This window comes from Mycteria americana, chromosome Z, assembly GCF_035582795.1.
Source record: "Mycteria americana isolate JAX WOST 10 ecotype Jacksonville Zoo and Gardens chromosome Z, USCA_MyAme_1.0, whole genome shotgun sequence".
In the NCBI taxonomy this organism is placed as follows: Eukaryota; Metazoa; Chordata; class Aves; order Ciconiiformes; family Ciconiidae; genus Mycteria; species Mycteria americana.
This window is the reverse complement of record NC_134396.1, coordinates 29177087-29204659: the sequence shown is the minus strand read 5'-3', so window position 1 is coordinate 29204659 and position 27573 is coordinate 29177087. Positions and strand designations below refer to the sequence as shown.

Genomic DNA, 27573 nt, shown 5'->3' with positions numbered 1-27573 from the left:
ATTATTTAGGCAAGTTATACCTGCATGGAAAAAATCCTGTTATGTTTCAAAGCGTTTTTGTCGGGTACCACTTTGTATGCTCTTATCTTTTCCTCTAAACCAATTGAACTTTCACTCTCATATCTGCTCATTTCACATACTTATAAAGAAGGGGAAAAAAACAGGAGCATTACTCAGGAGCCATGACTGGGTAGAAATAAGGGTCATAAAGAATTTCTGAGATACAGACAATTAAGTAAATTATCATCTGTCTTTGCCTGTGCAGCTGTTTTTGCACTTTGCTTCCTCAACCTATGAATTACCTTGTATAATAGGAGGAAGAAAGTAAAGACTGATTTCTTACAGCAGAGAATACTAGCAGTGTTCCTAAAAGACTACCCTACTCTGGTAGGCAAGTGAAACAGCAGAAAAAAACCATACCTGATCAACACATGAGGCAACCTCCCACATGAGCTTATTTTGACAGACTTCATCAGATAAAAACATTCATCAGGAATTCATCTATTCCCACAGTATGTACTGGTTTTGTCTAGATACCATAAAAGACAGGCTAATGCTACACAAGATGAATCTCAACTTACATTTTGCATTGACTGCAGTCGTACTTGTTTGAATACAACATGACAAAAGCAACATTCAATGGGCTTTTGACAGCTTGGTGCTCAAGAATTATGAAAAAACTGATATAACTAAGACAATTAGAGTACACTTCCAAAGGTTTTTCCATAAAAAAACTTCCAAATACAAGAAAGAAAACTGTACTCTAGAAGTGAATTTGCTCTAATGAAAACCAAAGGAATCAGATTTTACCCTTTTGTTTAGCTGGGAAGAATCAAAGAGTATCCCTTGTATACTGCTGGAGCCTAGGATGCTCCAGGCAACAGTACATACAAAGAAAGAAACACTGTGACCCGGTGGAGAAGGTCTTTTGATGTTTAAGAGGACTGTCATTTTTTTATCCTTTCCCATGGTATCTCTTTATCTACAACACAATTTTTTTTCTTCCCTAATGTCAAATTGTTTACTGACAAAAACTACTTCTTTTTTAAATACCTTCATATCAATCCGCAGAGGAAGCAAAATCACATGCTAAGTCAAAATGAGAAAATGAAAACTACAGACCAAAACTGAAGGGGGAAAATAGTCCTTTTTTGTCTTAGCTTTGAACACCTCAGAGTCTTTTCATGGCAGTAGGATGTTACAATTATCTGTCAATATTTCATGTGAATAGATACACAAAAAGTTTTTTTAATTAAACTTAATTTTTATCCAGTATGAATTTAGATGGCATACTCCCATATGGAGACAGTGAAAGTGGCAATAAAAGCATAACTCTCTAACGCTAGGAGTCTTGTTTCCAAAAAGAATATGAGTTAGGATACAACTACCAGAGTTATGGACTGTTTGATGTTGCAGACATCATCACTGAACTTCTAGTCTTCAGTGAAAGATTTTTTTTAATCTGCTACATAAAATGCATGCAGAAAGGACTATGAAACAACAGCTGTACTTGCTATTACTGCATTAAGTGTTCTCCAAATTTTTTATACTCGGGCAGGGGTGATGGGGACGGATGGACACAACACTCATAATTCTGCAGTTTGAAATTTGATCAGACTGTATTACTGAATCAGTATTGCGTACCTGTCTCTATAGAGGTTCATAAAATACAGATAAGAGCGGGTTTTATTTCATGTTAAGAAGTTAACTCAAATACCTACCGATAGTTTATCAAAATATCCCTAAAAATCATTCTAGCAGAAATGCAAAGCTGACACACATATCCTTCATCGTTGCTGTAAACGATACAGAAATGCACCTTGTTTCTGTCATTGGCTGCTGAAGCAGTTCATGAAAAACCTCAGGTCTCTGCACCACAATATTGAAAGGGTCCATCTATGACTGCAACGAAGGGACATGCATTTAATTACCACTACCAAAGGGATCAAGGTAACAAATAAACATTGTATTCTGTGCTTCTTCATTACATTCTTTACCAGAAGCTTTCACTGTGCAGTAGTACACTTCTAATACACCACACACACAAAAAAAAAAAAAAAAAAAGAAAACAAAGTAACTGGAACTGATGAAAAATTGAAGTATTTTCCCCCAAGCAATGACTTTTAATGAAATCATGACATCTTAAGCAGAAACAAAATTAATTAATGAAGTTATTTTATTACAACTTAAATGTGAAAATATAATTTTCTTTTAAACTTCTTTTCCTCAAAATTTCTACTTCAAGATTTACATATTTATTCTCTCCCTTTCATCATTTTTTCCCCATCAGGTAGTTGAGGTTGACTTACCACACTTTTAACTTTCTGCCCTCCCTTCCAACTTTCCTTTTTTTCTAGCAGGAATTGAACAGTAAGTAGACACCACTAAAAATGTGCCAGTAACATTCACAGCTTTCCTTGATTTAGCTTTGTCAAATTCCTCTTTAGATTTTTTCAACTTTATTAATCCTCATGGTTCTAAACTTGAACTCATATGCATGTTTAATAAATAACATTCCCAGTCATATTCTCATATAGTTCTCCCAAATAAAGAAAAACACAAAAGAAAAAAAATAAAATGAACAAAAGAAATCCATTCTCTTTCATCTCATGACTATTCATTAGATTCTTTAATTATTTTCAGATGTAGGATGAACAGAAGTTCTATGTAAATAATTCATGAAAAGGTAACCATATGTTATAGAAGTCATCTGCTGCATTTTGCAGTCTGTATGGTGTCCTTTCATAGTCAAAATGACACTAGCTAGTTACAATATAAAACGCAAGTTATTTTCAAATCCATAATGCTCCAAAAGTAAAATGCCAACAGTGCTATCTGATTCTATAGTATCCTTCCAACGGATGCCTGTATTCACAGTTAACTATTCAACTTAGAACTTGACTCCTAACAAGGGCACAAAAAACAAGGAAAAATAGCAACTGACATATAATGGATTAAAATGTAACTCATGCAACAGTATTATGAGTACATATCCCATTATTAATTCTGCTTTTTCACACCTGCCTTTACATTATAACAATCTTAAATAAATAAAAAAAAAAAAACAACTGCAAAGAGAGGGGAATTGAAGTGGGGGAAGCTCACTTGATTTTCATAACAACAGAAGTTTGTTTGTTCTTCCTTATCCCATCCCATGCTTTCCAGTACTCCCTGAGATTAAACAATTTAAAGAATTGTTTCTGAGAAAAAGAAGTATAAAGCTGCAAGCAGGCATCTACAAATCCATGCCCAAAATGAATGAGAATTTTTGAAGGCCTATTTCTATCAACAATAGATGTGAAGTAAAACATGGTAACTTAAAGATGTATACAGGGAAAAACATTGTCCATTCAAATGTGCTTACCTACCATTTACATGCTGGAGAAAAATGGCAGGTGTTTTTTGCAGAAGGAAGAAAAGAAAATGAAGATCCTTTAAAGCTCTTTTTTAAGAGGATCGAGTAAAATGGTTCTACAGAGGAGCAGACCAGAAATATGAGCAGCTGACTCCACCCTGCAGGTAAAGAATATGTACTTACTCCTCTACCACTAGTTGGTCTTGCTCCTGAATTCTCACCTGACCCATAGATTAAGGAAGGGTAAAACAGTATAATCTATTATAGACACCATGTTCCCTATTGCTCTCTTTAGACTTTGGTCTGATGCAATTAATTTTGTGTCTTCAGCAAAGTTTGCTATCTTAATCGAACCACCTGACAGAATTTCTTAGTATTTGAACATGTGGTGGAAATAAACTGTGACTGTATGTAGTGTATCAGTCAGTCTTGCAACTCTAGCACCTCACTTTCACTAGCAGCAAAGGCACCATCTCTGGCCAGCAACCTGCTAAGTAGGTCACAGCACTGATAAAACTTTTTTATGATGCGCACCATTTCATTCCACTCCTTACAACTACACTGAAGCACGTTCCTGTTCTCATCCACTAAAAACAAAGCTCTACTGTTCTTTTCACTTCTTACGAAATTCTACAATACTTTGTATCCCTTCTGCTGGTTCCTTCTGCTGCACAGGCACAGTACAAGCAAGCATTGCCAGCGATCTGGCATTTTTGCATTGACAAGGGAACAAAATACTGTTTCTGGCACATGCGCAATAGGTTTGCCATCTCTGAAACAAGGAATACAGAAGCTCATTGCCCTGCAAGGGAACAATACTTAGAGGCAGTTTTTCACAAAAACACACCTCTAATTTGGAAATGAGACAGCACTGCCAAAAAAGAAAAGCTGTAGCTTCATAGTAAATCCAGCACCTCTCCCAGTGTAGCATGTATTGCAGTAATGCATACGCTAGATTTAGATATTAACTGTCCATTTTCCCCTAATGAGAATATGACAGCTCTCAGGATAACTACAGCGAACACTGACAATATAATCTGACAATCTTGCCACAGCTCTAACACCACCTTAACCATCAGCTGCTCTAAATAAATCTCCTTCCTTTTTTGTCTAGTGATTCTCTGCATCAGGACAGCCTGGATTTTCTGTAAGACTTATAACACAGAGCTGTAAAGTGGCACTGTCCAATACATTGATACTTTCTCTACCCCTTCCTCTCTTCTTAGCAGATCTATTTTGAAACTACGGAAAGCAGCAGCCCAGCCCTCTAGGTCAGGCAGCAGAAAATCCAAAAACTTTATTACACCCTATTGTCCCTACCAATTCCAAATCAAAACCAACAATCTGCTAAAATGAGCTTTTCTCTTCTCTTCATTGAAGGGCACAATCTTGATCGAACTGGGTATTTTTTTTCTTCTACACTTTCCTCCTCAGCAAGGCCTGTACAAAGTCCTCAGACTGAGTTAGCCTCTATCTCTGGAAGTGTGCATGACTATGTGAGATCTTCTCGAAATGATACCTACTAGCATCTACTCCTGACACAGCAATATTTCATTACACTCACACACATCAATGCTGTCAGATCAGGTGTAGTAAATAAAGAACAGCTGTTGCTATGATCAACTTTTCTGACAAGCTCCTTCCTAAGTGTGGTCAGCAGATTTGTAAGGGCAGAACCTAATCTCAAAGGACACTGCATGCTTCTTTCTGCTACCTGGTCCTTAAGGAACAACAGTTCTCTTGAACTTGAGGAAATCTGCCTGTATTCAAGCAAGAAGCCACGAAATAAGAAAAAGATTCCTTATTAACAACATCCTTAAAGGGGGAATAAAATCCAGCTTCACACTCTTAAAACTATACTGACTTTACAATTAAAATAAAAATTGTGTCACTACAGCAACCAGATAGTGTACTGAACATAGTTAAGAAGTTAATCTCTTCTACAGCAAAAACAATTTCCAATGGCTTTAGAAACCATTTTTATCTCAAGAAAAAAGGCTACCCTATTGTAACCCTAATTGGCTACATGATAACTGTTCTTACCTGGATTGAACAAGAAATTTCTCAAACTAGATCCCAGCTCCTCAGAGGATGAATGAGATCATAAAGATGACCTCCCCCTTCTTTCCAGGCTTGAATACTGAGCTCTGCTAACATAGGAATGGAGCATTTCAAACCAATGGAACGGGCAGAGGACAAGAAACATCACATTCCTTTACTTAGTGTACCTTTTCCTGTCTAATCCAAGTGCAGCTATCATTTCAGCCTATCTTTGTAGAAACACCACTGAGAACATGAAGGCTGAGTAATAAAGATCCAGAAGCTTTAGCCAACTTCAGGCTTGGCTACACAGGCAAATTAATGAAAGGATGAAGCATGGATTTACAGGACACCTGTATGAACACCCAATATAGCTACTTTTCCATGGATTAAGTAGGAAAACTCTTTCCTCAAAATGAAGTAAGCTACCTCACAGAAACACATTTTCAACTTGCAGAGAAAGCATTCCTACTGGGAATTCACACAAAAGTACTAATGAGCTGTAAAGGTACACTGTAATTTACAGCTTATTAATTTCTTCAGACAAACAAGCCCACAGGTATTAGCCATAGTCATCATACCACCTACCTCAGGTAGCCTTCTATCAGTAAACCAGAATCAGCAACTTTCAACTATTTGAATAATAAATACATTTTCCTCCCCATCTTTCTCACTCAGACCAGCTCCTTAAGAAGATCTCTTTGCCATAATTTTATGAGAAAACTAGAAGACGGCAAGCAGGAAGGCACAAAGACTTATAATAATGCACTGATACAGTTCAAAGGGGCTACATAATACAGATAGGTTTCACCACTGAAGGCTGATCCCTTTTCCAACATACAACTTGAGTAAAATCATCTTTTTAAAGAAAAAAAGTGTCAGTGTCCTCAGATATTCTGTATTTGCAATATCTATAAATCTCATTCACTGGAGAAACTTTTTTTGCAGAGAGTTTATAAACTTAATATAATCTTATCACTACTGACGCATTCATCCAAACTCCTTATTACTGAAATTATCCTCATGTCCCTCATTACACAAGAATAATCAAGGTTATATGCTGCTGGAAATAAAGTGTTTAGATGGCAATAATGTGTGTATACATTTGTCTTAATTTAATAACAGCATTTTATTACAAAGAAAAATACAATCAGGTGAAGGTACAAAAGTTAAGAAAAATTTATTAGTGTTAATTAATGCTTGAAGGTAGAATTATGCTTCTTTCAATTGGACCCATTAAAGGGGCTTTAATATAGATTTGCACAGCAAGCTGAAGATTTTCAAGTGCAGATAATGAGGCAAGCTAGTACTATTTTAACCCCTCCAGAGTATAATCAGTTGATAAGGTTTTGAAGCGTTACAAGGTCTAGGACAAAAAGATTAGCTTTAGTTCCTCCAGATCAAAATTGAAACCTAATTAATTAACAAAGTTACAGAAGACAGAAAAGGTTTACTGCTACTTTTACACATCCTTAATTTCGTCTTCTAAGGAAAACAGGTGAAGGTATTTTAATTTATCTATAGCATGAATGGCAGAAGACTGTTTCCTGTTCCCACATTATCTTCTAAACTAATTGTTTAAATTAAAATATTTTAATGCATTCTTCCAAAAACCTCACCTTATTTTAAAAGGAAAAAAAAAAAGCACCATGATCTATTTAAGACATACACAAATATTATAATATTAAATACACCAGGTAGGAAATGTTTCCAAAGAAAAGGGAGAATGAAAAAAAAGATATGTGCCACAGTCAGCCTTCAGAAGATTAATTAAAATTCTAGGACAGTGAGTTATCCACTTAAAGGCAGCAGTTAGAAATTCTTTTCCTTGAAACACACAGAGAAATTATGTGTATATGGCAAGAATACCTCACTACTGAGAAAAGAATTTTGAATCACTGTGTAAAATAAAAATGACAGTAATAAGATCAGTATAGCAATCTAGCCACCAACCTCAAAGGAGTAAGATTTTTATCACACAACATTTAGAACAAATATGTATATGCCAGATGAGGCACAGCTGTGACCATCAAGACCAAAAGTTACCAATCAACCAATTACAAAGACAAGAATTAAAAAAAAAGGAACAAAGGGAAAAATACAATGGAAAACTCCAATACAATATATTTTGTGCTGAATTTATGTGCAGTAACAGATGGAAAAAATTAAGTGCTTTAATAAATACCGTATTTATTTGAACCTTTGAATGGTAGATTTTGAAATGCTCCACATTATTTCATATTTAAAATGTTTAACACAATATGCAGTTATGCAATAAACTCATGGCAAGAAAAAGAAGTCATACATTTATCTAAAACTGAAGATTACACCATTGTAATTTAGGAAAGGTGCAAAACAGACTGAAGTCATACTGAAGTACGTAAAAGTTCAATGCATGTACTCTGTTCCAGAGATATTAGACAGCAGGAGCTTCGCAAAACTGTGATTTACACTGATTTTTTTACCCTTAAAGCCACAAGTCCCATTCTCATGAATGTTTGAGCATTTTTTTTTCCCGTTTAGGTTATACAAAAGTGATTAGAGACCATATTACTTCTCAGTCATAAGCTTCTAAATTAATTATTTTAGTTGATTTTCAGTAATAGCCATTAAAATGGAAACCCTTCAAACAGTTGAAATATCTCATTACAAATAAAGCTAATTCAGCTCTCAGTGTTAAACAACTACATGCATCTCACCTAGCGTGTGGAGAATATGCTTTCTTATTTATAGTAATTTTAAAAGGGCTCTTAAGCATGTCAGGACAAAGTCTAAGCAGAATACAAGAGAAGATTATCTCATGTTCTCCTTCTAGAGTTCTGTTGCTGTTTCTGGCAGCAATATCCACTTACATACATGTCAAATTATGAGATTCATCATTTATTTGCCTTTTTTCCTGTAGTCAGCATGGATTCATACAATCAGGTGTTTGGTGGCCACTCAGAAATTCCTAGTAAATAAATACCCTATGGCAAATGATATTGTTGCAACTGGTATCTCTGTATGATACACGAAGGGGAGGGAAAAACAGCAGAAGAGATGACTGGATAATCTCACCTTCCTGGAGGTAACAGATTGGTAGACTGCAATATGCCTTGAAGTCTTGCTGTCTATACTTTACAGAAAAGAACATTCATTGTCATTACTGTCAAAACTCACAGTTTCATAAGTGACCTATTTGCATGTTAATTACACAAATAATACCTTTTTCTCCTTAGATTAACAAAAAGAACAAATCCAGAAAAACAAAACGCTCCTTATTACCTTGTTCTCTACGCCAGCTCCAGTCTTTGATTACCAAACTGCCAAAACCACTCCCAAAACTCAGAAAATGATCCCTGTCTTGTTTCAGTCCTGGGGCATCCCAGCCAATGGATGAGGCAAGAAGGTCAGAATGACACCACCTTCATATGCAGCTCTTATATACAGCACTGATCATTGGCACCATCTGGTGCCCTTCACAACCCCCCCACCCTCCCCTTCGAGTCAAGGATACTCTGAGGGAGGTTATTTGAAAGGCCTGTATTACAACATGCATTAAAGTTGTGACTATGATGCAGCTTCTGTCCTCCTCATCTGTTAATTCCTCCCATCCTGTTGCCAAGCCCTCCTTTCCGGGCTGCCACTTTTCCTTGGTTCTAGTTACATTTCCAGCCTCTCTCCACTTCCAGATGGTGACCACATCACACTATCAATTTCAGATTTCTGATCAATTTCAATTTCAGCTTCTGAAATTGGTCTGAAACCACAGAGAGCAATCTCATGGAGGTGCACGCTACAGGTTCAGAAGCTGCTACAGCAGGCAGGCCTTCTTAAAAGCACATTACTGCACACAGAATCTTATAAACTTCTTACACAGGTATTCTCTCCTTCAGCTAAGGATAGGGTAGAAATGCAGGAGTAATCATGCATTGCTGGTTTATAAAAATGATGTGCATGCATGCGCCAGACACATTACAAATCACACCTACAGCCATGAGGACATGACCACACACAGAAACTTCAGTCACTACTGTAATACAAAATAAAAGGATTAATAACCTAAGTTCAGTAGTGTTTCTCGTCAGGCAGCAGATGTATCAGGTTTATTTTGAACAAACCAGAAGTAGGTAAGCTCTGGAAACCTGAGTTTACATCACTAGCTACATAAGTTACCTCAATTCAAGGAAGACCCTCACAGAAATGTGAGGAAATTCACTGATGAGCTGCATGATGGGGCAGAGTGCACTCTCAGTGAGTCTGCTGGTGACAAAACTGGGAGGAGCGGCTGATACGCTGTTCAGCAGCTGGACAGGCTGGAGAAATGGGCTGAAAGGCACCCCATGAAATTCAACAATGGGAAATGAAAAGTCCTGCACCTGAGGAGGAACATCCCCATGCAAGCTTGTATGCTGGGGTCCCTGAACCAATATATGCTGGGGGTTGCCCAGCTGGAAAGCAGCTTTGCAGAAAAGGACCTGGTGGTCTCGATACACAACAGGTTGACCATGGGCCAGCAAAGTACCATTGTGACAAAAACAGCAAATGGTATCCTCAGCTGCATTAGGCAAAGTATTGCCAGCAGGTTGAGGAAGGTGATCCTTCCCCTCTACTCAGCACTAGTGAGGCCACACCTGGAGTCCTGTGTCCAGTTCTGGGCTCCATAGTATAAGAGAGACATGGAGCTACTGGAATGAGTCCAACGAAGGGCCATGAAGACACTCTAGATGCTGGAACATCTCTCCTGTAAGGAAAGGCTGACAGAGCTGGGGCTGTTCAGCCTGGAGAAGGGAAGGCTCAGATCTTATCAATGTGTACAAATATCTGAAGGGAGAGTGTAAAGACAACAGAGCCAGGCTCTTTTCAGTGGTTTTCAGTGACAGGACCAGAGGCAATGGGCATAAACTCAAACACAGCAGGTTCCCTCTGAACATCAGGAAGCACTTTTCCTCTGTGAGGGTGACTGAGCACTGGCACAGGTTGCCCAGGAAGGTTGTGGAGTCTCCATCCTTGGAGATATACAAAAGCCTTATCTGGACATGGTCCTGGGCAACTGGTTCTAGGGACTCTGCTTGGGCTGGGATGGTGGACCAGATGACTTTCAACCTCAACCATTCTGTGATTCTATGAAAAACCATGTATCAGTCACCCTTTTATCCCCAGGAACAGCAGGATTTAGACATCTGAAAGCACACCCTCAACTTTGTCTGTGTTTTTGCTATCAGCTTTATTATGTGTGAAGTAATTCTAATTCTTTTTCTCTTCCTCTATATCACACTTGGTCTGATTATGACTTTTTTCTTATTAACATTCCTAATAACATGGAAAAGCATATTGTGTTCTCCTCATAGTCCTGAGAAGGTAGTCATTTGAGATTTATGGAGAAAAGGAAGGTGCAATATTTATTGTTCTCTTGTGTTTACTTAGCATTTTTTAGTGTTGGATTTCATAATTATCATATTTCAAATACTATGAAGTGTTCAAGTTTTGATTACTTTTCAAAGGATTATTTTGATTTTTATAAAATGAGATCATATTCCCTCAATTTCATCAACGGCTTGGCTCAATACATGGTATTCATATACATTTTTTTACTAATACACAGCACTCAGTTTTGAGTGAACAGTTCAACAGAAAATACACATGCCATAAGGCTTATGTATGACATTTTGGATTTGTCAGTATTGTTTTATAGTTTATGCTAACAGTTAACTTCATAAATATTGTTATAGGTTAGTAACACTAAAATACATAGCTGTATTGCTTTTAGGATACTACATGTTTAGTCCTCATTACTTTAGAAATGTTTTGGTTTTGTATTTGTCAGGATGGCAAATCTTTCCAAACCACGGGCACATTACAAACCTAAACATAGTCAGAAGTATTCTAGATTAAAATCCAAGTTTAGGTCAGTCCATTAGGCAAAATAAGGCAATAAGTTGACAAAACTTTTCAGAAAAAGTTTCATCTAAAAATCACAGGAACTTTTTAGGTGAAAGGTCAACTGTTTGAACAACTCAGAAGAGTTTTAATTAATACTTTATCAGAAGGTTATAATCTCTGAATCACCTGCAACTTTCATCTTAAGGCACAACAGCAAACTATTTTCACATCTTAGGAAATATAAATTTGATGTCAATGATAGAATTTTTCTTAATTGCCTATTTAAGTCTATTTAAACATAATACAAACCTGTTCTAGGGTTTCTATTTTGCTGTCTTTGGCTTGCAAAATCTCTAAAACCCTTCTGTCCTTGACTTCAGCTTTCTGCTTTTCTCTGGAAACAAACAAAAAAAATAGACACTTTATTAGTTGTAATTTGCAGTTAATCATTTGAATTTTTCATGTCCTGATAATGAATGTCATTTTAAAGCACAGAAAATTAAATTATCTGAAGCTGACAGGCCTTGCAGAATTAATCAGGGAGCATATGGCAAGTGACAGCAAATTACATCTGTAAACAGCTAACACAACTTTGTTCAAAAAGAAACAGAAGCAAGAGGTCTTAAAATACATTTTTAAGCAGCTGAAATAATCTGTCTCATTCTTTCCCAAATACAGAAAGTGTACTTGCCCATAGACTGAGCAAAATGCTTTTTTCCCTTCTTGGCAATATAGAGCCACTAAGCTGCTTGGGTTTGTGAAGTCCTTCTCTCAAGTACATGGCATTTCTATGTCTGAAACAACACTTTTGAACATCATGGATAACTATTTTACTATCTTTCACATGGATAGAACCTATAACTTTTACCGAGGGAAAAAAAAAGACAACTCAGAAGCTTGGGTAATAGGGGCAAGCAGAGCCTCTCTATGTGGTTAAAAAGTGCAGGGCTATAATCATCTCTGCAACACTCCGTAGAAAACAAGCTGAGGAGTCATTAACACTTTGTTTAACAAACCACCCCATCTCATTGCTATCTTATTTCTTGACTGAGTTTTAAATGTTGGTGCCCTTACTGACTGCTGTTTTAGGCAGAAAGAAAACAAATGTTGCGATAGTAAGGACAGACAGAGATTCCTTAGCACAAGACAGAGTTCCTATCATCTCCAACAAAAGGTCTGAGAAACATGTATTCCATAAAAATGGCCAAATACTTCAGGCATCCCCAGCGCCACAAGTGACAGAGAAGCAGAAACTCATTCAGATTATCGCTGCTTTTACAACACCGTTAAACTTCCATTATGGCTGCATATCAGCCATGCCTAAAAGCCAGAGAATCCTACTCATGCAACTCTTCCAAAATAGGAATATTTCAGAGGTGGAAAGGCATGGAAAAGTGGTACCCATGACTCTGTATATCTGATCAAAAGTAGATGAGAATATCCAGCTGTGCACAAAAGGCTTCATCTACTGAAGCATTTTGTAACAGAGACCAATAAGGATAGCAGATATATGGGCAATTATTTTTCTCCATTATTATTTATTACTACATATTCTACTGTTATCAGTGATTTTAAAGGCTAAACTACACTATCCCCATAGGCCATCCAATACCATGTTTTTTTAAATAAAGTTCTATGACTGCTAAAATATCTAGTCTGATCTTGAGTAAATAAAGAATTAAATAAAAATGGTATGGAATTTAAAAGAAGGTTTTGGAAACTGAGGTCTCAAGGCATCATAACGGTAAGTAGCTCTCTCCTACTGTAAATACAGCAGCACTGATGTGTTGTAGCACTGGAAGAAAACCAGGAAAAGCCTAGCTGAAGAGATATGTATTTAAATTACATTTAACAAGGAGAAACAAAAATGTATGGGATCTTAAGCAGTTGTATGGCATTAAAAAAATCTACTTCCGTAAAGAAAATAATTCAGGAGCTGTAATGAGCAGAGAAAAGTGAAACCATGAATATTCAACAAGTATTCCAAAAGACATTTCATGTCTGAAAGGTATTTAACATTTTAACTGAGACAGAAACTTAACAGAAAAATGCACATCAGATCTTGACCTCAAAGCATCTGATCACCTGTAATCAGAAGCATCAAGTAATAGTCATGATAGGTTGCTAGGAAGACACGAGCTGTGAAATACATAGTACAGCCAGTTTTTTTATAGTTTCTCTTTGAACATCTACTAGAACTGAACTAAGCAGACTGCAATTAGAGAGATCCATGCAAAATTAAGTTATCTGATGTATTCCAAAGGTTACACTGTGATGTCCTCTGAAAAAAAAACTAAGGACAAAAAAGGGAGCACAAGAGAGAAAACAACAAACAAGTTTCATAATACATGACAGTTAATGATACTGACCCACCCTGCTTATAATGTATAACTATTTTACAGAACTCACATTCTCAGTCAGGTTTTTAAAAATGGTAAAAGACTTTCCGATAAGCTTATAAAGCTTTGTACTAAAAGATATTGGACAACTGTAAAACTTAGGAGTTAGTAAGGAAAAATGTCTGTGAATAGATTATTCGTATAGTACTTATCACAGAAGTTTGTGCATGTTCCTGAAACAGGTATACTGTTCATGATAGGTACTGTACATTATTCCACAACTTAAATGAATCAAAAACTCCCCCAGTATAAAAATACCAATGCTTCTTCATACTTAATTACTTCACTGTGGGGTCCTTAATGGCTATCAACAATTACCCTTTTTCAAAGATACTAATTGCAGTACACAAAACCCAAATATTTTGGGAAGAATGTGTCTCTCTCCCATAAGCATGTTACACCATAATTTATCTCAGGAAGTGATGGAGCTGTATTAATCTATGTCTAAACTGTATTATAGCACTCCAAGTTTCCTCAGGTCTTAATTACAGCTAGACAACTTAAGAATTTAAGATTAGACATATGCATAACTGCTTGATCCAAAATTTTAAGAGCTTCAGAAGACAAAAAGCAAAGCAGGTCTTTACTACAAAGTACTTAGAATAGTAATGTGTGGACACAGAAAGAATCATACAATACAATAAACAAACACATAAGCCCCATGAACCACAGAATAGCATTGCCTCCAGCCCTCAAAAGTATCCTGACCTTAACCGCTGGCTGACATGTCCTATCCATTCTTTGTTCCCACAGTGATGTACTTCTCTCTCCATTTTAATTCAGCTGGTTTTATTTTATATTTCTACTTAAACTAAACCATTGCTCTAACCACGCATTGTATATTTACCATCCATAATATGCAATTGTCTTCCCAACTCCTCTAACCACTATCTACTCTCACAAAGTCAGCCTTTTTTAAAACAAGGCCCAATTAAACACAAATACTGGATAATTAGCCTCTTAACTCAGCTATGCAATCATCACTTGAAAATTTATTAAACTTGTTTTCTAATGGATTAATTGATCTGAAAAACTGATGGGTCAGGTAGATTTCCCAAAGCAAGGCTCAAAAGAACTCTACCATTGTGAGGTTTTGGTTTTTTTATTTTATGGAGAGAATGGGAAGAAAGTGAATAAACCAGCCAAGAACCAAGCAAAAGAACAAACTGCTCTGGAGAACTGAAAAATAGTATGCACACCAAATTCTGCTGTATTATTTGTAGTAAAGAGTTTATGGAGCCTTGTGACTTTAGGACAAGGCTGCACGAAAGAGGTTTGAAGAATAAGGTCTGGGATTGGAGAGGAAAAACAGACCTTTGTTAAAGCAAAAAATGTGCCTGTAACACAGGCACACACTAGCCAATGGTTCAAAGTGCATTTCTAGTTAAACGCAGTATTTTCCTTGTTTATCCGATACTTGGTCAAAGAGTCCTTTGAACAAAGCTGTTGAGGAACAAAGTTTATAAATACAGATCTATCATCATTGTAACAAGTGGGAAAAGTCTAAAGTAAATTCAAGTTGTTTTGGCTTTCTGAGGTTTTCTTTCAGACTCTCAGGACAGCACATGTTGTAGTAATGCCCCCAAAAATAGTTTCACCAGTTACCACCCATAGCTAAAAGAAAAAACTCTAATTATCATAATTTAAGCACACAATGGATGTTGTCAGAGCCTAAAGCATATATTGAAACCTCATATGGAACTTTATCAGCAGCTTCTCCTGCTGGCATGGGACGACTTCCATTGCTTATTACAGGACAGTTCCCCACAGACACTCAAGGTAGTATGACTGACTGAAACTTATGTATCATATTTGGATCTGCTGTTGCACCTTGAAACAAGACTTGATAAGAATTGCAGCAATCCCTGCCTCTTTTTTAGAAGGGTAACAAATATTAAGGAAAATCTTTGACTGACTTTATTAATTGAGCCACTATGTATTTACAATATATTAAAAAATGTCCACTGGAATATGGGGGAAAAAAATTCAGGCACTGTCAAGAAGCTGATGATGATCAATGACTGAGACAAACTCCTGTTTAGCTAATTAGAACCACTGATGAGCAATAATGATGTGAGCTAAGAATATTTGCAGACTTCTTTAGGATGAAAAATGGAGTGAAGAGAGGCTGTCAATTTGTACAAGTTTTAAGCTCCAATCAGTTTTCCCATGAGTACTACCTATTTTAAATGTTTAACACAGATGTATTTAGCTACAAAGATTATCGAGATTCAGCTTCCCACAAAAATGAAGAAACTGAGAAAATATTCTTAAGCTTAACATTTTTCCTGTGTTATGCTATACTTTACACAACAGGACAGGATAATATTGTTGAGGTTTGGTACATTTTTAATGGCTTATCAAAAATGAAACGTTAGACTATGACAAAACATTTAACTATGAATGAGGTACAAAAACAGAATATGCACTACAAAAACCTTGAGATTTTAAAAGACAGAAGTTTGTTGAAGTTTATAAAACACCACGCTTCCTAAAATCTTCAGCAAAAGCAGTCTGGGAAGAGAGGCATCTTGTATTGTACCACAGGTCTTAATCAGTCAAGCAATTAACCATTTGTCAAGAAAAAGTAATTCAAAGTTGTATATAATTATGTCATTTTTACATCAAATAAGTGAAAATAATTTTGACTAATAAATTGAGTTTGCTGTTTACAGGTTTCATGGACTATGTCCTTTCAGTTTTACAAAAGAGCAGGATTTAAAAAAAAACCACGCATCTACAAATTTGGCCTCAAATAGCTAAGAAAGTTAAGGTTACATTGTGATCTTTGGGCTGTGCGGTAAAAGAACAAAAGCTGTATTTTAACAGTACACCTATGTAACTAAAAATAAACTGCTGCTAGAAATATTGTTACTTTTGAAATATATTTCTTTGAATCTAAAGGGCTGCAGAACTAGAAAGGCTACAAAATATCAGCTTGTGTGATGCAGCATTTAATTTGATTACGATCTCTGCTGGTCTTCCAACTATTTTACAGGCAGACTTACACAAGTGCATACATTCAATGTTGGTATAATGAATCGCCCATGTGCAAAGTGAAGTCGTAGAGCACACACTGTCAATGTTACTGTAAATATGGCACCAATATTGTAATTTAGTGTGTACAACCACATCCCTGCGGTTGCAGTCAGTGGTTACCAGAAACAGAAACCTTAATCTTCCAACTAGAAACCTTACTGTGTTTCTGTGTACCTATTAAGAGACAAAAAAATACAGCTGAATAGTTTTCATTTAATTGAGAATTTATTTTCACCTCAGATTCCAGAAGATCCTTATACTTCATGATGAATTATAATTGATGCACATTATAATTTTTTTTTCTTCTACTACTTACAAATAGTACTTTTTAAAAGACTTAGACAGCATGGAGCAAAAAAATGATTTAAATTGATACCACACATTTTGCAGTTTTCTAAGACAGTAGTTATTTTCTATAGCAAAATTGTATACGCTTATTTTTGTTTCTTTACAAAAATAATTTAAGATCAAATTAAAGAAAAATTGTAAAATGAAATTATTTCCTTAGTAAATTATTTATAGAGCCAGTTCTAAGTTCCATGATATGTATCAAAATGGAAAAGCATCATTACAAAAATGTAATTTTTTTTTGCATCTCTAACTTGATTGATTTAATTCATTAGGTGATTTAAGGCCTCTTACTTTAAGCAATGTACATATAATACTAAACATGTTTTACACCAGATCAGTAAAGAAAATAGTGACATTTTTCCCTAATAATTTTGCAAACATTTTTCATCTAAAATACACAAGTCTCTTACAGTGTTCAAAATATCAGCACTTCAGAACAGACTGCTTTAACATCTGCACATCACCAGGGTTTCCCCCAAGGATTTTTAAATGATGCCTGCCTGTGCTGAATAAAGTGCTAACTTGCACCTTGCTTTTCAAACTGTGTCCTGAGCAGCCATCCAGTTGGTACAACACCAGCTGAATTCCCAGAGGCCACTGTTCAATCAGGCTTGACTGCAATTATCATGTCAATATTTTGTGCTCCGATATGCAGATATGCACACATGCAAGCTGCATAATACCTTCTTCTCCATGGAATGTTGACTTATGTTCAATGTTCTGAGAATTTTTAATGAAACAGGATATTAAACTTTCATCAACTGTAGAAAAATCACAATTATTTGACCTTAGATAGAAAGGTTGTACTCTTATGCTCTATTATTCTGTCCACTTTATTGAGTGATAATAGCTAGGGAGTCCACTTTATTTTAAACTCAGAGTGACAAAACGGTAATGGCCTTTAAAAATGTGTTAGATCTTGTTTACTTCCTCATTCTTCTGTCATTCTGTTTCCTGTTAATTTGCACACGAGTAAAATGGCAAGCGGTTTAAGAAAGCTTCTGCAAGCTATTTATCATTCCTTCAAAAGATGCAAGATACATTTTTTTAATTATTTTTCAATTAACATCAGCAATCTATATTGCTCATTCATACAGCACACTCACTTATCCTTTTACATGAAAAGTACTTGTTATTTTTAGTACATCTGCATATCGTCAGTCAGTAAGGAATCTATGTCAACCTGTTTAATGTTTCTTCCACAATTTGCCATTCACAGGATGCAAACCACAGCGTTAAGTTCCTGTGATTAGCTTTCCAAAATTATTTTATTATTTCTGATCATCTGCTCTTCAGCCATGTTTTTGTCCATTTGTACACCTTTAGACAGATGTAACTCCCCAAGAACAGCAACAAAAGTCTCTCTTAATCACTGGCTCTAACATTCAAGTTGCCACTCTTTCTCAGAGTGGTCTGAAATGATAAATCCATTCTTGCTCTTTGTTAAGACTTGCAAGACACGGCACACTTGGAATTCAGGTGTGAAAAAACATTTACATAAGGCAAGCTTGCCAAATGTAACTACCTCCAAGGGTATCATCTAGCGTAATACAATCCCCATTTACATCTACCAAGTCTTGTATCACTGCCACAGTTTGATCATTAACGGATCTTGCTACATCTCCCTTCCAGAAGAAAGGAAAGAAGTCAGCCAGAAGCCCTAGAGGAAAATTAGAGTCAGTTGACCTGTCAAGATTTCATGTATTATAAGAGAAAAGTCTTAAAGGAGAACTCTCCAAGTTTACCAAAACATTTCAAAACCTTTGATACTCTCATCTGAATCCCAACTCTATTTGAGTTTACACATGCATTTACTTGTAAAAGGTACTTTCTAGCACTTTTTTTTTTTCAACTCATCATAAAAAAAAAAAATGTTTCAAAAGGTAGTGAACTAGAAATAGCATACTCTTTACATAATACTGAGATCAATAGTATTTAAAGTAGCTGGAAAGTATACTAACATGAGTAGTACTTTTACAATGGCTTGTTTGAAAATACCTGGAGGCTTTTACATATCCCAAAGGCATTTCTCATTTGCACAGTAAAGATAATTTTTTGTTTATATCTGAATATTAAAATGGGAATATAGTTACAGTTATCCAGCAAGAACTGCAAAGACTGCTGAAAAGTAAAATATCGTTGGTGTATTATAGAAATCAACAGCACAGCCATAAAAAGGTACCAGCTACATTTTTACAATTTTAGGGCAGGCGAACTTCTATTTTGGGACCATGAAAGCACTTCAAAATAGCAGACAAATAATGGAAACCTACTATTAATTCCCCCTATGACCCCCAAATGATGCTTTTTACATTTTCCTGGTTTGAGAAAAAGATACTATAAGGAATTGTCTAATGCTACAAATACAAATTAATGCTACAAATATAAATTACCTGACTGTATGGCTAGTACTGCCCACTCAATTTCTCCCAATATCTATCTTCTCTTTTTTCTTCATCACACATTCATGGTGTACAAGGTTGTAAGTGAGCATTTTGTCCTTTCACACTTGCATCTTTTTATTCCTGTTACTGTTATCTCCAGAGGAAAGTCTGGCTGTTGCTTTTGTCAATTTAAAGACTGAAATCCACTAGACAATATTGTTTGGTTCATTATATATATGACATAGGATACACATGACTATGCTTTCTTTTATTCTGTCTGCTTCCATCAAGCAGCTGGCTTCTGATCTCAGGTAGTCTGTAACAAAGATTTGGTGGGCACTGAAAGTTTCTCGGTTACGGAATTTTTGGTGGAAAGAACACACAGAAAAATTAAGCTATGCAAACATTGATGGTACTCATGTCACACAGCCTCAAGCAGAAACAACAAAAGGTTTAAATCCTTTTCATTCTGTTTCTATGTATCTCAAAATCTCCTAGTAAGCCAGGGCAAGAAGGAAAACTTTATCAACTTGGACAGGACTGAGTCAATGTTGTTCCTAATATAGATGAGAAGGGAAAAAAGTCTCTAAGAAGACTCAAGTTGTTTTTTATCAGATTTCAGTGTAAATTTTCAATTTCCAGCTCTTGATACAACTGTGTAGAATAGAGAAAAATAGGCTATGAGCAGCACAGATCTGCCAAGTGACATGCTTCAGGAATCATTTTGCTTATAACTGTTACTTGGTAATCCCATCTTTACCCTTTAAATCCACACATTTTTCCGAGATTAACAAAGCCAGAAAATCACTTGTCCTGTAATTTTCTGGACAGCAGCAGTGCTAGGTAGGAGATTCCCTGGAAATCTAATCAACGTATTGGAACTGAGATAAACTGACACTGTAGCAATATTAAAATATATATATATATATATATATATATATTTACTGCTATAAGGCAGGGAATAAGACAAAAACTTTTCTGAAAGGATGAGAGTGTGAAGAGGTACATTCACGAAACAGAAGCTACCTAGGAAAAGATTACGGAAAGTTATAGCTGGAAAAGTTAAGAGAGAATATATGGGGCTGTAATTTGGTTGTGCACAAGATTCACAGGTAAAGCTGGGCTAGAAATTATTTCCAAAGCAGCAATTAGACTGTTCTCAGGCAAAAGAGATGAAGCTGCATCAATTACAGAGAAAAATACACACTATTGCTCCATCTGTCCAATCAAAGCAACCCCAAAGTTCAAAGTCGTGATTAATAAAACTCCTATATACTGAATGGGTTTCATCCAAACCTATTCCAGGATTCTCTGAGGTAATGATAACACCTAAAAAGATGCTGTGGAAGCAGTTTCTTCTTTCTTAATTCCTTAACTCTGAGAAAGTTATGGGAAAGGTATGATATAGATGTATAGCCCTGAGTTCACAAGAGGTGTTCTAAAGCATTAGTGTTATTCTGAGAGGACATAAAAAACTAGACAAGCACCTTAATAGAAGTATGTTGTCACACTTCCACGTAAGAGTACCAATCACCAGCCTCTATACAAAGTGCAAAGCACATATACAGAATATATCTTTACCTTCATATATAATAGACTATCATTATACACCATATTCCTGCGGGAAGTCTTCCGAGAGGCTGAACACTACATTAAAAGGGTTTCACAAATATTTCGTAGCATTGTAAAAAAATTCAGCTCATTATCATGCTTGTGGGCATCAAGGTGGCATGTAAGAGCCCCATGTTCCTTGTATCAGTCATGATAATGCAGACGCAATTGTCAATTTCTGTTCTAAATAAAGTATAAAATCATTTAAAGCAAGGGATAACTACCAAGCATAAAAATATTCCTAGATATGAAGAAGAATAAACAGGAAAGACAGACTGTATCTTATACAGGCGTACAATTCAAGAACTCCAAATAATTCATTGTATTCAACACTGTTTAAATGCATGCTTTCTAACATCTCTATGCGTCAATTTGTCCTAACATCCTGATTATTGTTTATATGCAACACAGATGAAAAATGTTAATATAAGCCTGAACATCTCTGTTTCTACCTTACTAAGCTTCATGTGAATGAGCTAACATTTTCCATATTGTTCACCTGTCTATAAAATCTGGTTAAGGCGAAACAATTTTTTAATGTTTTCAATATACTTGTGCTTATATACATGTAATATATGTTTACATACATTAAATACTGTATTTATATATTTTAAGCAGTTCTTGCATTTTTTTTTTAATGTTTGAAGAAGGAAGATTGATACTACCACCACTGTCCTCATGAAAATATGACCAAATTTTGTCATGAAACAATTCAGTAAGAATCTGCATTTCAATATAAATGAGGAACACTGTAAATCTGTTCCTAAGTGGTCCTCATATATTAAAATTACTTCCCAAATCAAAACATCCAAGCAATGTGAAAGTAGTACACTGTCCTAACAGCCAAGCTACTTCTCTCTGCAGGTAAGTGTCCCAGTACAGAGCCAGAAGTTATTTGACACCATCGTTGGTGACCACATGTGAATTCTCAGGTAACAGCTGTCTTAAAACAAGCTGCATGTGCTTATACCATCAATTTCTTACCCTGGATATGAACACTTGAGAATATTAACTCTAGCTACATGATCACACCGTATTTTTTGACAAAATTTTCATTGCTTTATGCAATGCAGAAGATGGGACAACACTATAGTGAATACACTCCCAGCTAAAGAACTCAATGCTTCTGTTTTCAGAATTGGAAGAAAATTTAATGATCAAGTCCAGAATGGAAAGATGTGAACAAACAAAATGTGCCTTTCAAGATCAAAGCACTGATCCCAAAAGAGCTAGTACTTCTCCTGGCTCTACAACAAGCTTCCCAAGTAATGCTGGCGAGCCATTTAAAGAAGTTAAAATCCACTTTTTCATTTCAAAAAAAAATCCACTTTTTCATTTCAAAAAAAATCCACTTTTTCATTTCAAAAAAAATCCACTTTTTCATTTCAAAAAAAATCCACTTTTTCATTTCAAAAAAAATCCACTTTTTCATTTCAAAAAAAATCCACTTTTTCATTTCAAAAAAAATCCACTTTTTCATTTAAAAAAAGGGAACTTATGCATCCTGAGAGACAGAACAGACAAATCTTTTGACCATAAGGTCAAGTGTTTGAATTCTGACAGTCACATTACCAACTCATTCACATTCTCCGTATCTTTGGCCTACTAAAATTCTAAATTTGTAAATATTAGCATTCTAAAACAATCAATCACATATTGTGATGATTAACTAACATTTATAGCAATCAGATGATAATATGCAAGTACCATGAGAAAATTGTCATCATTAATATCACAGAGGAGTAATAAGTAAACTGCATAGTCATCTCTCCTCTTACCATGTCTTAGCCTTTCACTTCTTTAAGAATGCAGATAAATGTAACTTACATATGTAACTGTTATCCAACCACTTATGACACTGGAAAATGTCCTCTTGCTCTTTCAATAGAAAAACAGAATATGCAGTACATTTATAATTTAAAAATTTAATTCAACTGCAGCACAGCAACCTCAGTGAAAATAGATTTTGAAGTATCCTTCAACTTCTACCAAAAAAAGAAACTTGTAACATATTCCAGGTATTCTTGACAAAATTTAATAACGGAATTTTTGTGACACATTTTTAAAATCCTACATAGTTCTCAATTAAAAAGATAAAGAACATGGTACCAGCAGCGGGGTTTTGTTTGGTTTTGGTTTTAGTATCATATTAAATCTTTAAACTCACCTCTCCACAACCAAGCTGACAGCTTGAGTAAGATCTGGATTTGACACTTGGAGACGTTTCCACAGGGACCACACAAATTCTTTATCAGCCTTAGAAAGAGGAAAAAAAGACAAAAATACATGAAATGTATGCTATGCCTTTTATAGACAAAAAAGTTATACTGTGCATATGCAAAAGACAATTACAAAAACCCCTCTATTTTAGTGAGAATTCCCTGCAAGTTACTCACTGTCCTGTGAATAAAAAAAAAACACCACTGCAAACAGTTCTCTTCAATAAACAAAGTTTTAACCATATAGAATATGAAGGAAGACAAACACCTACAACCAGTAATAGAAGAGTACACAACATGACATAAGGCAGCAGAAATCAACATTATTCAAACAAGGCTGCCTTTTGCTATATCAATTACTGGTACTTCTAGCAGTAGGACCCAATTTCTCTTAATAAACATTGGGCCTGGAATACATGCTTCGACATTAAGTTTTAGCATATGCAGCTCAGATTTATTTCAAAATAGACAGTAAATCAGTCTTCTAACATATGCTCAGCTAACCTGCATTATATAAAAGCTTCTGAAAAAATTCTCAAGTGAGAGTAAGAAAACAGTGTTCTTTAAAAATACACTGAAGAAAGTTTGTGAAAACTAGATGTCAGCTAAAAGCTTTTCCAGATTTATATTTTCTACTACACATAAGTTGTTATTTTGCACTGGTGTATTTTTATTCCAATACAGTTTTATTACTGGAAGCACTAATATTGATGTAGTTATGTTAAAAACTAAAACCATAATGTGTTAATTATATAAAAATGTTAGGGAAAAAAATATCAGCAAAAGATTAAGACAAGGAGAACAATAAGCAAGCGTATGTACATTCACCATGGGCACGGACCAAACATGCTAAAAACAGAATAACACAAAATTAGAAATTAAGAAGCCAAAACCGTCATATTGGCAGCTAGATCTATCCAACGGGTAAAAATCGCAGGAGTGCAGCTTAGCCTACCTTTTACTATTTTTTTAATGTTAAAGAGAAATAGAATTTGCATGAGGACAATACATGACCTAAAAGGAAAACCAACACTACTACAGCTATCCATTTCCCCACAAAGATATCACATATATCATTAGAGAAACAGAACCTCACTAAAATCAGCTAAACAAACAACACAGTATCTCATCTCTGCACAACTCTACCTGAATCCCGATTATCAAATGAAACAGAAGACCTGAGTTCCTATCTTCACCTCCACTATTTGGTTTCTTCATAGCTTTCCCACTTAATTTCTTCTTTCCCTGATTTCTCATTTTTTAGGAATAAGAACAGATTGCATCTTTGGTCACAGTACCACACGCCCATGACTTGAAACAGCTAAAAGCAATGGTTGTCTAAGACACAAAACAGCTCAACAGAACGACAAGTTTGACAGGCCTCACAAGAGCCAATAAAGACCACATACTATATGATTAGAGTAAATCTCAGGAGCAGAAATTGCTTTTCCTATTTTTGCTATCTTTCTTTTCATTTGTTCCTAATCAGTTTTGCCTTCTAGGAAGCAGACTTGAATTTTACAAGCAATATCAGTTCCAGCGCATGACAATCACTCCATCTTAATGTTTCTCTTTCTTTAGAACAAGACAACTATCTTCAATATGAAATCAAAAGATCTCTTTAAAGCTAGCAGACTTTTATCAAGATTTATCAGTGTACTGAGTCTAAATTATTTTATCAAGATTAATACCACAACAGCCAAATACATTGAATTATGGATATAACAAACTTTAACAATGGTTATAGAAGAAATAGGAGAGATGGTTGTACCTATTTGCTCCATGATTTATGAGGAAAGCCTCAAAGATCTGAGCAAGTCAGAAGTTAGGGGTTTTATGATTGCTGGTTTAAAAAACATCTTCCTCTTTCAACTACTGTCATTTCTAGTTTACATTTATTTAAACCTTTAAATGCCATCAACTTCTTCAACCAAGCAAGGAAGAAAACTTTATGGAGACTAGATGCCTTATCAAGGTACTGCTGTAAATCCAGAAAAATTCACCCACCTACTGTAAGAATGCACACCACTAACAAATCCAACTAGCTTTCTGATTGTGTTAAAAAGTAAATAAAACAAAGGCTCTGGCCACAAAGACCTCGTAATTCAAGACTACTATAAGATTATGCAAACTGGACTACAGCAGAAAGAGTTTGTCTTTCATAAAACCAGAGAAATTTCATTTAACTGCCTTTGTAGGATTTACGCAACTTTTAAAGTGTTGACAGGGAGACTCCATTTCTGGTATTTCCAAACAAAACCAAACAATTAACAAAAAACTTTGTGTAGAAAGAAATAGGGCACAAACTGTTCTTCAAAAACCCTGGAAAGGAACATCATCTTTCTCTAACCAAATTGGGTTTGCAGTGTAAGGACTCTCTTCAAAACTGAAAGTCACCCTGCTGTGTGCAAGCAAAGATTTAGTAGCTAACTAGATTATGGTGCACTAAGGTGCACGACCGCATTCGCTTTTTGAAGAAAGATATCACCAAAACTAAGAAATATGTCACATAAATAAGAACTCAAAATGACTTCACATCAGTATCCAAGTCTTTATTCAGTAGAAATGCTAAAAATAAGTTCACTCTCAGCTAGGAATTAAGTTAAAAGACAAACAGAAAGCATCATATTAATTAGGTTACTCAGTTCAGGCCAAAAAAGATGGCTATCCAAAAAAGTACAACCTCTCATTGTGTGCTATCACCTTATGGCACTTAATATCCTGGATTTCTATGTATCTAGTCTGACAGACTATAAAAAGTGTGCACTTTTTTCATGTGTCCTCAAAAAAGCCACCATCTCCTGAACATGCCTTACCATGCCATCTGAAAAGTCACAATGTGTGTACATTGTGAACCATGCATGACCTACTGCTTCTTCTCAGGCAGAAACAGAATGAGAAATGAAAATGTTTTTCAGATTTGGAAAAACTGCTGCAGGCTTCCAAAAAGCATTAGGATCTATACAGAACAAGGATTCTGAGTATTTTTAACATCTAAAAATATCTTGTATTTATGTTGGGAGCCCAGCAAAGAAAAACCACAAAGCCAAACAAAAACTCACTAAATAATACCAATGGAAATGTGAGTTCTTTTCAATTATTTAGAAGGACAGTAAGTCAGCAGTTCTTACACTCTAAATGACACCACTTTGAGTATAAGGAACTCTCTGAACCATAATGGAGGAATAATCCACTATATCTAATAAACTATGTCTAATTCTAATTTTGAAATAATTTTTATTCAAATCCCTCAGCTAATCAGCGATAGGAGAGCAGAACTGAAGTGATAATAGTGCTTGAATATTTTTTTATATCTTTAATACACAATTCACTGTGTATTTTTACACTAAGCTACTTAAAATCACTAACAATTTAGTCTAAGGACCATGAAGTTATTACAGCACAGAGAAGTCCAAATATAACAAAGTGTCAACAGTATTCCACCTGCAAACGCTCAAAAATCCTGAGTCAAACAAACAATTGAAGTTTCTGATGCTGATTTATGAGCTCATGAGCATTCTTCAGTTCAGGGTTTTTTGCCCGTTTAAAGATTTGGATTTGCTTACCATCAGGCTTCCTTTGCTTTTCCCTTTACTGTCCTGTATACAAGACCACAGAAGTAGCTATTGGGTTTTCTCCTTCTTTATTTATTTATTAGAAGAGCTGAGACACTTAGGCTTCTGCATGACTCCAAGAAGCACTATCAAATACCACGAGACTCACTACAAGCAGTAGCGGCTGCCTGTTGTCCTACCCTCCAGGTTCCTACACACTCCAGATCCCAGCTGGGGAACAGCACAAGATATCAAAAGAAGATAGAATAATGCACAACTTTCAGACACATACTTCTAAGCACAGCATTCTTCCATTATAAAAAATGACAAAAAGGGAAAACTACAGTAACACATACCGAATTGTTCCTAATGAACAAATATGTACAAAATATATATATGTACAATACAACAAGAGGGAAATGTTCACATCCCTCCCATGATTTTTGCTGAGTATCCAGCATGCACTGAGTCTCTGACAACCTAGTTTCTACCTAAACTTTGCCAAATCTCCCAGAAATTGACCTTTTGATAATATATAAAATATGAAGTTTCAATGAACATTGTCTTCCTAATGAGAACACAGATACTCAGGTACAAATGATCTCTTTTAATTGAATAAGCAGTTCAGATTAACCTTAAAGCACCTATAACTATTTCACAAACAGATTACTTTCAAAGTTGTCCAAGGAAGAGTAAATCAACTCCAAGTTGTACTCATGTCAGTGAAATTGCCATGCCTTACGTAACTAATTTGTGCAA

The 27573-nt window shown here is 35.5% G+C and overlaps 1 protein-coding gene across 5 annotated transcripts in view; it reads right to left on the bottom strand.

Moving 5' to 3' along the window:
• Positions 1-27573, bottom strand: part of CNTLN (centlein) — a 197952-nt gene that overhangs the window by 155093 nt on the left and 15286 nt on the right. For all 5 annotated transcript variants that reach the window (XM_075527374.1, XM_075527375.1, XM_075527378.1 and 2 more), the window contains 2 exons: positions 23209-23297; positions 11567-11651 (listed from right to left, as the gene is read on the bottom strand). In XM_075527374.1, coding sequence (XP_075383489.1) covers positions 11567-11651; positions 23209-23297 — 174 coding nt within the window. The remainder of the gene's footprint in view (positions 1-11566; positions 11652-23208; positions 23298-27573) is intronic.